General features: G+C 38.9%; 1 protein-coding gene across 8 annotated transcripts in view; it reads right to left on the bottom strand.

Moving 5' to 3' along the window:
- Nucleotides 1–14,124, bottom strand: part of MPHOSPH9 (M-phase phosphoprotein 9) — a 55,599-nt gene that overhangs the window by 25,283 nt on the left and 16,192 nt on the right. For 7 of the 8 annotated variants that reach the window (NM_001278386.1, XM_015475477.3, XM_015475478.3 and 4 more), the window contains 7 exons: nucleotides 12,793–12,883; nucleotides 11,046–11,152; nucleotides 7,679–7,804; nucleotides 7,055–7,515; nucleotides 6,596–6,751; nucleotides 2,710–2,797; nucleotides 846–1,061 (listed from right to left, as the gene is read on the bottom strand). In NM_001278386.1, the coding sequence (NP_001265315.1) occupies nucleotides 846–1,061; nucleotides 2,710–2,797; nucleotides 6,596–6,751; nucleotides 7,055–7,515; nucleotides 7,679–7,804; nucleotides 11,046–11,152; nucleotides 12,793–12,883 (1,245 nt within the window). The remainder of the gene's footprint in view (nucleotides 1–845; nucleotides 1,062–2,709; nucleotides 2,798–6,595; nucleotides 6,752–7,054; nucleotides 7,516–7,678; nucleotides 7,805–11,045; nucleotides 11,153–12,792; nucleotides 12,884–14,124) is intronic. The other variant, XM_005217865.5, reaches the window with a different exon arrangement.

Raw genomic sequence — 14,124 nt, 5'->3', positions numbered from 1 at the left:
TGTAAAAAATAAGCTTCTTAGAATCAATTTAACCACACTGGAAAGAGGGGGACAAGTGTTTGGGAGCCAATGGTGAAAGACAGCTAAACTGTAGACATCTTGCACAGAAGGAATTCAACATATAACATCTGAGACTGACAGGTAAAAGAAAAGAGAAATGTAAGTTTATTATTTAGAAACAGGGAGCAAAATTTCAGAAGAAATAACTGAAAAGGCTGAAAATAACGACCTCTAGGATAGAGGATTACAAGTTAGGAAGAGGTGGAGAGACTGCTGTTTCTCATTTGAAATTTGACCATTTAAACCATTTACATGTATTATCTTCATGAAAATAAATGTTAAAAAACAAAGCAGCAAGAATCAAATCTAAAGCTACCAGAAAGAAAATTTCAACAGCCGGAAATACTTTCAGATTTTTTATGTACTGTCACAAAAATATTAATAAAAACTTAAACTGAAAAAACCTGAAACTTAATCCATCTTTAATGTGATACAATTCTAAATTTTAAATGAAATTAAATCAAAATGAAAAATTATATCAAGCCTCTTCTAAATCTGGTTCATTTTACCTTCCAGACACACAGATGTTGATTTAAGACCACTCAAAAGCTGCCCTGCTAGAGACCAAAAGGCGTGGGAGTGACACCATAGTTCTGAAAGCCCTGACTTCCTGTTTCAAGATAAGACCCAACCGACTCGACCAGAAAGGTATACAGATATTTGCAGCAACAGCAAAGTCATGTAAAGCGAAAACAAACGTGAAATATGTCATAACAGCTTGTAAGACTACAAAACCTGAATCTACTTTTAGCCAACCACAGAACTGAGTTATCGGTGTCACTTACATCTTGAAACATTTTGTTTTCTTGTTTTAGTCTTGCTTCTTTATCATCTGAGAGTTTGTAAGCATTCTCAAATGCCTCCTCCAAATCCTGAAGTCTAGATTTCAGTCGAATAATGGTATTGTCTTTTTCTTTATTACTTGTTCTCATCTCTTCAATTCGTTCCTGCAGAATTTTGGAGGCACTGCTGGCTGCATTGAAGCGTTCTCTGAAATCACTCTACAAAACAAAGACAAGGGTAATACACTGTTTTCAATAATAATAATTAAAAAAAAAAAGAGGTCTCAATAGCAGCTAATAAACTGCGGACACTAAAATATAAAAACATATAAATGGAAATGAACACATTTGATATTCTGTTATATCCTAGGAATGGAGACTAGAAAGGATTACCCTACAGAATAATATAGAGAAAAGCACTGAGGCATTCTGATTCCAGGACTCACCTATAGACCACTTTAAAGAGGAAAAAAATCACCATGACTATCAGGAAACTGATTCTGAGAGCAAAACTGGAATTTTTTGCTTCACATTAATATTTATAGGGGGGAAAAAAGCATTTCTTACCATATTGTCTCATAATGAAAATAAAAGAAAATTCAAAATGCATCTGATCTGTTAATATTCATTCAATAATCATTAATTGCAAATCCACCAGGCACCAGGTTACTAGGGTGCTAGAAATGTAAGATTAACAGAACCGTCCCTGACTTCATGAAGTTTATAGTTTAGGCGGTGCCTGCGTGTGCATGCATGCTCAGTCACTCAGTTGTGTCTGACTCTTTGCAACCCTATAGACTGTAGCCGCCAGGCTCCCTCCTCTGTCCATGGGATTTTCCAGGCAAGAATCCTGAAGTGGGTTGCCATTTCCTCCTCCGGGGATCTTCCTGACCCAGGGGATAGAACCCACATCTCCTGCAGGCAAATTCCTTACCACTGAACCAAATGGGAAGCCACAGTTTAGGAGACAAAGATAACTAAATAAACATCAAAGACACAGAAATAATGTCTAGAATATAACTGGCATTTTCCAGCAAAACATTGTTTGTAAAATTACACACAGAAGAACAAAACTTGGCAGTACATGGGGGAAAAAAACAAATTATTTAAGAGGAAAAGGTTAAGCACTCCTACTTATATATCTAAAAAACTGAAAATATGTCCATATAAAACCTTGTATACACATGTTCACAGCACTATCATTTATAATAGCCAAAAAAGTGAAGACAACCCACCTATCACCTGATGATAGATAAACAAAATGTGGCGTAGCCATACCACAGAGTACTACTCAACTATGAAAGAGTGACATACTGGCCCATGCTACCCTATGGATAAACCTTGAAAACCTGATGCCAAGGGAAAGCAGCCAGACACACACGGTCACATATGATGTGATTCCATCTACACCAAATACCCAGAATAGCTAAACTCATAGATACAGAAAGCAGAGTAATGGCTGCTTATGGCTGAAAGAGTGTGTATGTGAATGGCGGGGATGGCTAAAGGGGTTTGGTATTTCTTTTTAAGGCAGAAAAAACTTATAAAATTAATTATGGTGATAGGTGCATAAATTTGTAAATATACTAAAACCCACTGAATTGTACACTTTAAAAGCATGAGTTTTATAATGTCCAAATTATATCCCAATTAAAAAATAAAATTTTTAAAGGGTAAAATTTGTAGTTATCATATGAAGCCAGCAGCATTCAAAACGGAATCTTAACAAGAAATCCTAAAGGAGAAGACAAGCAACATATAATGCTTTTATAAAAATATTCATTTGTCTCTAAAGTCCAGTTAATAAAAAAGCTTACATTTTTAAACATTTAGCCACTAGAACAACGACCAAAAATACCACACTTACCACTTCTCTTTCCAGTAAGTTATTCTTATTTTCAAGTGTCCTCACACGACTAGTAGCTTCATTCAGAGCACTCTCTAACTGGCCACATCTAAAAAAAATATTGAAACAAAACAATCAAAAGCAATATCCTTTCTCTTAAAAGTGTCAGAAAAATCTGATTCTCTAGTATATTACATAAAACAAATTTTCCAATGTTAGCCAAGACTAAGGATGCCATTTTAGTAAAATATATCCCAATGAACCTGATATTATAACATTCAGGGAATATTAAAAATGATACGAAAAAATCTTGAAGAATTATTAGGTGAAAAAAGCAAGATATGAACAGGTTTTTGTATATTCAGATTCACAGCAGCATAATTCACAATAGCCAAAAGATGGAAGCAATTTAAGTGTCCACCAAGGGATGAATGGATATAAACAAAAGGCAGTGGGTATGTGTGTGTGTATACATGCAATGGAGTATTATTCAGGCTTAAAAAGGAAGGAAAACTCTGACATATGCTACAACATGGATGAACCTCAAGGACTCAGTATGCTGAGTGAAATAAACCAGACACAAAAGGACAAATACTGTGATTCCATTTATACAAGGTACCCAGAAGCATCAAATTAATAGAGACAAAGTAGAATGCTGGCTGCTGGGGCTGGAGGGAGGAGTCATGGGGAGTTATTGTTTAATGAGTACAGACGGACAGATTTGCAGGCTAAAACAAGTTCTGGAAATGGATACTGGTGATGGTAGCCCAACAACGGGAAGGCACAAAGCCAGTGAACTGTACACTTAATGTGATACAGACGACTGCATAAGACAGCTCGATCTTTGTCATGAAAAAAATTTATACATGCATATACATTTTTATTTCTAAAAGGATGCAAAAAATTAAGTCTAGGATGTGAGAACAGAAGATGGGTAGAAAGACTTCATATTATATCCTTCTATATTATTTCAAATTAGCATGAATGTCAGTATTCTTATAATGAAGGACATTCTTTGTAAAGCTAATTATCATAGGACATGAAAATAACAAAATACACAGAAGAATTCGGTTACCATTTTGACTCAGTGTTTAATGATGCATTGTGAATAATAGCTAGTATTTATTGGACACTGGCTACATACTCAGTCTATGTTAAGCACTTTGCATTCATCCTCACAATCCTGTGAGTCAGGACTGCTATCATTCCCACTTTACAAATGTGAATACAGAGACACAGAAGTCAAGTTCCTCCTGAGCCATACTAGGATTCCGAGCAAGGCAGTCTGGCTCCAGAGTTCAGGTTCCTATCCACTATGCATCGATAACCTCAGATATGCAGATGACACCACCCTAAATGACAGAAAGCGAAGATGAGCTAAAGAGCCTCTTGATGAAGGTGAAAGAAGAGAGTGAAAAAGCTGGCTTAAAACTTAACATTCAAAAAACTAAGATCGTGGCATCCGGTCCCATCACTTCATGGCAAATAGATGGGGAAACAATGGAAACAGTGATAGACTTTATCTTCTTGGGCTCCAAAATCACTGCAGGTGGTGACTGCAGGCATGAAGTAAAAAGATGCGTGCTCTTTGGAAGAAAAGCTATGATAAACCTAGAAAACCTATTAAAAAGCAAAGACATTACTTTGCCAACAAAGGTCCATCTAGTCTAAGCTGTGGTTTTTCCAGTAGTCACGTATGGATGTAAGAGCTGGACCATTAGGAAGGCTGAAGGCCAAGAATTGATGGTTTTGAACTGTGGTGTTGGATAAGACAGCAAGGAGATCAAATCAGTCAATCCTAAAGGAAATAAATCCTGAATATTTATTGGAAGGATTGATGCTGAAGCTGAAACTCCAATACTTTGGCCACCTGATACAAAGAGCTGACTCACTGGAAAAGACTTTGATGCAGGGAAAGACTGAGGCAGGAGGAGAAGGGGATGACAGAGGATGAGATGGTTGGATGGCATCACTGACTCAGTGGACATGAGTCTGAGCAAACTCCAGGAGATAGTGAAGGACAGGGAAGCCTGGCGTGCTGCAGTCCATGGGGTCTCAAAGAGTCGACACAACTGAGCAACTCAACAACAAAAGCATCAAAGCCTTGCAGAAATGAAATACTGATTAAAACTGTTGATGAAACAGGCAAATAATAATACATTCACTGAACAGTCAACTGTAGGTGTGCTGTTATTTTTCTGTTTTAATTACCACACTAATTCTGGTATGCCAAAGATCTCACCCCCTAAGTTACAACTGTGTGACAAGTGTTAATGGCCCCAACTGGAGCTCCCAATTCGCAATTTTAAAGTCTGAAAAAAACTGCTACATATACTGCCAACATAATTATTAGTTTTTGTCTTAGGTAAATGATTTCTCTCTAAATAACCTCAGGCCAAACCAAATCCTTTAGGGGCAGTGGAAGGGGGCAAAAATGCATTGCTCTTCATTTGCATGTTACAGGCACATTGGCTCCAGTGCCTAGACTGCTGTTGTTATTAACAACTTTCATTTATGTAAGACACTGACTTCCAGGATGCTCCTCCATCCTCATGACTCTGAGAGCTTCCAGACATAACAATATTTTAACTAGTTCCCCTTTACTTTGTGCCTTCTTTGGCACCTTTTCTTTGACCTAATAAGGCCTACTGGTCGCTTCTGTCAGGCTTCTGATTTCCAACAGGAAGTACCTGTGGTCATCTGTGCCCTCCTAAAACAAACACACACGCACAGACAAGAACCAACTTCCCTAGCCTGCTATCTACTCTTTTCTTTTCATCCTAGAAAACCTAAAACTAGTTTGTTTTTTTTCCCCTTGGTCTTTTCAAACTACTTCTGTCTGCCACTGGACCCCACCCCCACCACCAAGAGCAAAATGGAAGCAATAGAAATGACCAGGATGGATTAAGATAGCATGTTAACTACCACAGCAACCACACATTGGTATAAAAGCTCGTTTTACTCGAATTCTGCAAGTGAGACTGTTAACTGGACCAGAAGATTTCAGCTCCCTCATAATTATTCTCAAGGAGCTTTGTCTTCTTTGCCCTAAAGAAGGATTATTTGCTGTCATCTAGACCCTATCAGTTTTCTTTCTTTTTTTAAAAATAATTTTATTTATTTGTTTTTGGCTGTGCTGGGTCTTTGTTGCTGTGTGGGTTTTCCTCTAGTTATGACAAGCAGGGGCTACTCTCCGGGCTCTAGGCACAAGGGCTTCAGTAGTTGCAGCTCCCGGGCTCTAGAGCACAGGATCAATAGTTGTGTCACAAGGGCTTATGGCTTAGTTGCTCCTCAGCATGTGGGATCTTCCTGGATCAGGGATCATACCTGCTGTCTTCTGCACTGGCAGGTGGGTTCTTTACCACTGAGCCACCAGGGAAGCCACCCTTCAGTTTCCAATCTGTTTAATTTCATTTGTAGAGTATGTTGCAAGGTATGCTGTTATTAATACTAGTATCTAAACTAAGCGGAAAGCTGTTGTTAATATAAGACCATGCTCCTGTGTGCCTACGGTTTTTTTAAATGAGATAATTATTTCCACAGGTGCATGAATGGCTAGGTTAAAGCTATGCATATCTGGGTCAGAAAAAAGGACATCAGCCACAGACTTATTAGGAAATAAGTATACAGGACAAAACGACACTCCTTTACATATACAAAATCTGCTCAACTGTCTCAGTACTTTGCCCATATGAAACAAATGTCCTCATCAATTTTCAGTATTTTTAAGAGGATGGCTCAGATCTTTAAAAATAATTACTGAGGCAAACACGTTTCTCTGAAAAATTTCAAATAGAAATTATGTGCTTTCAAAAGTGTTTTATCATCACAATATATTATGCTTTGGGTAAAACAATATATCCAAATTGGAGAAACACTAACTTTACAGTTAAATTACAAGTTTTACCTGTCAGCAAGAATTTGATTGGTTTTCTTCCAGTCTTCAGCTACAGAAATTTCTTTTTCCTCCAGTTTCTGTTTCAAACTATTTATTTCTGATTCATAGTAAGCTCGAAGGTCTGCTATGTGTCGCGCATGCTTTTCCTTCAGGTTCTGCCTAATCCTGTTGGTGAAAAGAAAAAATATTTAGAAAGCATCTCCTCACTCTCTCAATAGGAAAAAACAAGAACACAATCATTCTCATAATCAAAAATACAGCCTTTTCCCTTTATACACCTATAGAAAAGATGAGATTAATCTATAAGTTGACAGCTATTAATAATAAAGCAAAAAAAGATTTTTTTAGACAGTCTACCTTATTTTAATTTTTATGTATTACTGAAGTTCAATAAAAACAATTTTCATCATTTAAGCAGACATTAGAGAACATCTATTAACATTACAAGCCATTCCCAGAAGTACATACTTAGACAATACCACAGGATCCTCCAGGGAAGTCAGTGAAATGCATTCTGGGACACCATTGGCTGTACCTGGAAGCTGGGACTGACTGACTGAGACAGGCGGTCCCAGAACAGGGTTTTCTTCATCTACAGTGCTGACTGAGATGTTGTTACTACCAACGGTATATACTGAAGGAAACGTGGAACTGGTCCTACTCTCATTTCGGAATGCCTGATTTTTCCAAGGGTCCACTGGCGAAACTTTTGCATCTGTAGGATATTTTGGGAAACCAGATAACTGAGAAGTGATATGACTTGCTTGTGAAAACAAGTCTATGTCAGAGTGACTAGAGAGACTAGGATCTAGAACAGAGTCCGGTGAAAAGGATATTCTGTCATCAAGAGCATTCAAAAAGCTATGTGGTTGAATCCCTGAAATCTGCTGATTTGGCTTCATGTGTAACGTTGGGTCCAGAGTCAGTACCTAGAAATAAGACAGAGAACAGTAAGCTTTCTCTCTCTCTGCGCAGGTTTGTTTGTTTGTTTAAGTGAGTAGGCTTTAGATCTCCTAGGGAAAAGAAGCTCAAGATGCGAGTTAAAGTCATGAAGCATCTTTTATTTTCACCCAGCAGTGCTGACAACTTTACCTCTGGTGGATGATTTGGGTTGGAAGCAGAAGTGAGATTCCTCTCAGGTAACTGCTTGTTTTCCCTTTGTTTTTTATGATAAATATCCTTCAGTGATGGTGGCTTCATCTCATTACTAGTATTAGACTTAAAGATATGAAACAAAATTATTCAAATATTATCAATGAATCAATGATGAAAAAAGTTTACTTTCCTGATATCAAGATCAGCACCATAAAAAGGTTTTTTGAAAAATTTAAAATAAACCAAGATGCTAGACCATCAGATTTATAATAAGTTTGGAAGTCATTCCCCATTACCTGTTACCTATAAATATTAACGGGATAATTTTAACCTAAGATATTTAAAACCCTAAGAACGCTTTCAAAGAATAAAATCCGTGGTAATCTCCTTACTTAAAATAAGAACCAAGTTCTAAATAAAAGACTTCATAATGAGTGAATGAAGCGGGACGAGAAAACTTCCAACCAGATTTATTTCCTGTGACTTGAAGGAACAAGTCAAGAGTGTCAAGAGTGGAGTTGCCTCGCTCTGTAGTTACATTCATGTTTAAGAGCTGGCAGTCTCTGGTGCCTCAGATGGTAAAGAATCTGCCTGCAATATGGGAAACCTGTGTTTGGGGTTGGGAAGATCCCCTGGAGGAGGGCACGGCAACCCACTCCAGGAGTCTTGCCTGGAGAATCTCCATGGACAGAGGAGCCTGGCGGGTTACAGTGCATGAGGTCGCAAAGAGTCAGACACGACTGAGTGACTAAGCACAGCACAGCACAGACAACAAGAAGTGTTAAGAAAGAAGTTACCCAATGAAAATAAGACCTCCTTTAGATTAGTTATAAAAATAAGAAGATACAATCCTAACTTCCACAACTGAAATCAGGGCTTGGCTACACTGGAAGTGTTACAAAGAGGCCTCAGCTCCAAATAGTAACACACCGGGCCTAACTTATCTTAAGACGGGACATACTGTAGGTCATGACAGGGTACCATTTAACTCTGGGCCTCAAATTTAAACTGTGGACATTCTCTCAAATGATATTACAGATTCAGTGAGAGATACACTGAAAGCACTGAAAGAACACAGTCGTCACACAGCTTTAAGCTTTTAAACTGTCCCATTTCCAGATACCACAGAGACTGCCGAGCACCACAAATTAATATTTTTTAATAAACCCTTAACTAGCTTGTGAAAAAGACAATTATACTTTGTGCGTATGCACTAGAGGCATTAATTTGTTAAATGTAAACTTTTAAAATTAACGATTTCTATAACCCCACTTTGAAATTTTACTTTTATATACCTACAACCCAGAAGCCTTTTCAAGTGCTAAAGCCCACGCTGAGCAGCAGTTCTTCCGCTCTGGCTACAGCCTGAGAAAACTACTCCGGGGGCCTGGGTGAAGAGTTATAACTATTCTATTTAGGGCTCATAGTAATACAAAGTGACTTTTTTCACCTTGGAATGGGTGAAGGGATGGATGGACAGAGAGATGGGTAAATGAATGAATGGATCAAAAACAGCATATTAGAGAAACACTCGGAAAGTAGCCCTATACTGGGGCTTCCCTGGTGGCTCAGTGGTAAAGAATCTGCCTGTTGATGCAGGAGACATGGGTTCGATCCCTGGGTTGGGAAGATCCCCTTGAGAAGGAAAGGGCAACCCACTTCAGTATTCTCACCTGTAAAATCCCATGGACAGGGGAGCCTGGCAGGCTACAGTCCATGGGGTCACAAAGAGTCAGACACGACTGAGCACACACAGCCCTATACAAGGGACTGCTGCTTTTTTCGCCATGCCACAAGGCTTGTTGGATCTTAGTTCCCCAACCAGGGATTGAACCAAGGTCCTCAGGAGTAAGAGCACAGAGTCCCAACCACTGGACCACCAGGGAACTCCCTTTTCACTACCTTTACGATTTCTCTTGTCATATTTTAACATCTCTGAACAGAGAATGCCTCTTATAATTAATAATATCCTACAAATGCCTTTGGTCAAGTAGTAGCTGTGACACAATTGTCACTGGCTGCTCATATGCAAATAAAAAAGCCACCAAAATTGGCCAAACAGGTGTCAGCAGCTTGGAAGAAAATCCTAGTGATTTGAACCTGTGCTGGAATCCCTGAGAACCAATATATAAGGGACAGTCAATCAGCTGCTTAAGCAACATTCCCCATCTGAGGGTGAAATACAGGTCAGTCCTACATAACTACTAAGCCAGGTAGAAACTCAGCACCAAGGCTTTTCATTCTCTTTTAAAGAAATGTAAAGTCACCAATGATCTTGGTGGCCCAAGGGAAATGGAGTATGGAAAACACAGAAACCAGCACCGATGTAAGAGAAGAGTGTGAAGAGTTAAGCCCCTGAAGGTAAAGACGTTTCAACCAATTTACTTCACTTATATTTTTCATTAAGTATATATGAGAAATAGATGATAAAAATATGTTTAAGTCTATAAAACAAATTCTAAGTGATAAGAAAGCATTGCATCAGTCTAATTGATGCATTTTTTTTTCTTGGTAGAATAGGAAGCAGGAAGGCTTAAAACTGATGGGTACTTAATATTCGAGTCAACAAAACAGAGTGTTCATTTACACATGTTGCAGATCAAGAAAACACACACAGTGAGCCTATAACTGAAAAGCCCATTGAGTCTCCCAGACCCCTCAATCTCACTTCCCCAGCCCTTCCTTCTGTGTGTTTATCTGTCTCTTTCACTCCTTTCCTGAAGGATAGAGTGCTGGTCTCCACCTTCTCTGGGACTCAGACGTCCACAGATCTGCTGGTCCCATGTTGTCCAGTCCATCTACGCCTGTCATTGTGTTTACAGCTCTCCTGGTTACTTTAATCATAGCTCTCCCTTCCTCCAACCTATTTTCTCATCCCCTGATCTAAGCACAGAAGAGAGAGAGATATATATCGATATACATCGATATACACATACTAGATATTTTTATTTCTTTGCTCTGAAGTCAATAAAATATTTACATTTCTTGCTCAAAGAAAATCAATACAGTAACTTAATTATGACAAAATGGATCAGTGGGAGGTTATAACAGAGTAGAAAATCAAAACCAGGTCTGGAAACGGGAAAAGTTTATCTGTGTACTTACTACATTGAAAACAGTGGACACAAACCATGTCATTTAATTTCATATGACACTGGGCATTTTTAATTTCATTTTTAAGTAATTTTCCTAAGATCACACAAGCAATGAATGATAGAGACCAAATTCGAAAGCAGGCGGGTATGATTTAAGGCCCATGCCTTTTTTCTGTATATCAGAAATTTAAAAATACAAAATTTATAAATGAAACAGTATACAATTGTGCAACACAAATATACATGTGTGTCATGTGTTATCAAGTTACCTGGCTTGGTGATATATCCGTGGAGGAGGCTGGTGCAAATGTCTTCTCTAAAGTCTCAGGCAAAGAGTGATACATGTCCTTTTCCTCCAGTTTCCAGTAAGTCAGTCCTAATGTGAAAAAATACACAGAATAGATAAAGGTGAGGAAAAAGAATAATAGTGTTTTCTAGAAGAACTTATTTCTACCTAAAGAAAATTAAATATGGGAGGTTTTGGCTACCTGGATACAGAAAATTGAATTTAGAAGGAAAAAAAAATTCACTTAAATGTCTTGCCATGTAGGAGTCCTAACTTAATAATTAAAATATTTTAAACTGAACTATAAATATTTAAGACTTTTTTTAATGTGGACCATTTTAAACATCTTTATTGCTTATAATATTGTTTATGTTTTGGTTTTTTGGACCTGAGGCATGTGTGATTAGCTCCCTGACCAGGGATCGAACCTGCACCCCCTGTGTTGGAAGGTGAAGTCTGAACTGCTGGATGGCCAGGGAAGTCCCTAAAATATTTTTTAAAAAGACAACAATTTCTTTATGCAAAGTACAGACTTATACAGGAGCAATGTAAACAACTTAACGATTCAAATGCTTATTGAGCATTTACTATGCTAGCTGCAGGGAGGAGGCAAAAAGACTACAGTGTATATACAGTATGTCAGAAGGTGGCGAGCACTCTCCTCTGGTAAAATTTAAAAACTGGGCGTAAGGGAGGATGCAGTGTGTGTGGAAGGGAGGACAGGTGCTCTTACTGAATAGGATGGTTGAGGTTGGCCGTGTTAGCCATGTATGAGGAGGTTCCCCCCAAAAGGAGTGAGGAGAACATCCACGTACAGGAAGCAGCTGAACAAAACCCCTAAAACGAGAATTCATCTGATATATTTGAGCAAAAAGCCTCCCTGCTAAATCAGAGAAAACGGGAGACTAGGAGACACTCAGGTCCAACAGCAGGGCTAGATGTCTGTAGGCCTGTGGGAATAAGGACAAACTCCGGGCTCTTATTCTGCACATAGCAGACCCACCGCAGGGTTTATGCAGAGGAGTCACGTGATCGGATCGGTCCTTACAAAGGATCCCACTGGCTACAGTGTTGAAAACAGATGCAAGGTGCAAGGTGAAAGCAGGGAGGCTGGTCAGGAGGCTCATGGGAGCCCAGAGGGCAGGTGATGAGGCTCTGCGAAGGATGAGAGCAGGGAGGTGGTGACTGTTGCTAGCGTCTGGCAACTTTCACAGGCAAAGCGGATTCATCCTGAATCGGATGTGGGATGGTGGAAAAAGGAGTTAGCGTGTAAAGCCATTAAGACTAAAATACGTTCACCATGGAGAATACAGAATGGCTCACAGGGGAGTTGAATTTCTTAATTCACTTTGGATATCTGAGAAAACTCTGAGATGATTTTTGTAGCCATTTGAAATAACTGTAAAAAAAAAAAACCACTTCTATCTTTTCAAAACTTGTAGCACAAATTAAGGCAAGTGAGGAAGTTACAGATGCAGAGACATAAGACAACACACAATACACCTTAGAAACCCCTTTAGTATACAGTACACGATTATCACCCTAGGAGAAATGCACACATTACTATTTTGAAAAAACTCCTTAAAAATGTAAATATTGGGACTTCCCAGGTGGTTCAGTGGTTAGGACTCCATGCTTCCACTGCAGGGGGCACAGGTTCTATCCCTGATTGGGGAACAAAGATCCCTCATGCCAAGGGGTAAGGCCAGAAAACAAAACAAGTATCATACCTGTTCCTGAATCAGACATCCAAGATTTTGGACCCTCATCTGGTTTGTTGAAGTAAAAAGCTCTAGAATGTGTATCAGCAGTGAAATCAGACTACAAATCAAGAAAGAAAGCCATCAGTTGACAGTATAAAATTGCTAGGCACAAACTGCTGACCCAAGGAATATGAGCCAGGTGTCAAACCCAGGCACAGAGAAACTTTCAGAGGTTCACAGAGAAAGTCAGCCTGGCTTTCCCCATGGTTCCAATAACTGCAAAATGATAGAAATTAACAGTGAAGGATTTTCTATTCCTGTGTAATTTACAAACGTTTATTTTGATTCTCTGTGGAGCCGGAAGAAGAAACCGGAAGCAGGTGTTAAAGAGAGTTCAGAATGAAAACGGATTCCTAATTTGCCATCGATTTCCAAAAGAAATTTCAAGTGCCTAGAATTACAGTCATTTAGTACAAAAATTAATGTAAAAGCCATAATAGTTCATTTTTATCAGTAAGACTGCAATAAATCAACTCTGAAAACTGCACATAAATAACATGAACTCTAAACAGTAGACTATATCTTATATATACAAATAATTGGTTACCAGAAAAGGTTAAAAATGCTTACTTATCCTCATTTCTAATTAAAAACTCCAAGTTAAAATTTCCTTACAATATCTCTGGCATTGTCACAAGAAATCTGTGTTTCCAAACAGATATGTGAAAAGATTATTTTCATCGGAATTTTTATCAGTTCCACCTCCAAACTTTCAATTCCTGTTTATAAGTACATGACTCTATTTGCTTAGAAGCACCCGTGGACCCACTGCCAAAGTAAAAGCACGCTAAAGCTGCTGACATTCTCCCTACCAAGACGGGGATCTCCGCTCAGCCTTCTTTTTCTAGCCTCCTCAGATTCCCAGGTGAAGCCAATGGTAAAGAATCCACCTGTCAATGCAGGAGACATAAGAGACACGGGTTCGATCCCTGAACTGGGAAGATTCCCTGCAGGAGGGCATGGCAACCCACTCCAGTATTCTTGCCTAGAGAATCCCAAGGACAGAGGAGCCTGGTGGGTTACAGTCCATAGGGTCGCAAAGAGTCGGACATGACTGAGTATGCACGCACAGCTTTCTAAAGCACCACTTTTAACCTCTTTTTCATCAAATGTCTCTTCTACAACTCCCATCTGTTTGAATTTCTGTTGCGTATCTGAACCGAACTGACCAGAAAAGACCTGACTGCAGAAGACTAAGTGAAAAATTCCCAGTGAAATATTTTGTTTTGCACCGGTTCTGAGGCACAAATCCTAAAGTGATAAGCCAACACACACTGCGTTGGCCGGAGGGGGCTTACC

This window comes from Bos taurus, chromosome 17 (genome assembly GCF_002263795.3).
Source record: "Bos taurus isolate L1 Dominette 01449 registration number 42190680 breed Hereford chromosome 17, ARS-UCD2.0, whole genome shotgun sequence".
Lineage (NCBI taxonomy): Eukaryota > Metazoa > Chordata > Mammalia > Artiodactyla > Bovidae > Bos > Bos taurus.
The sequence above is the reverse complement of the archived record's forward strand: the minus strand, read 5'-3'. Positions and strand labels throughout refer to the sequence as shown.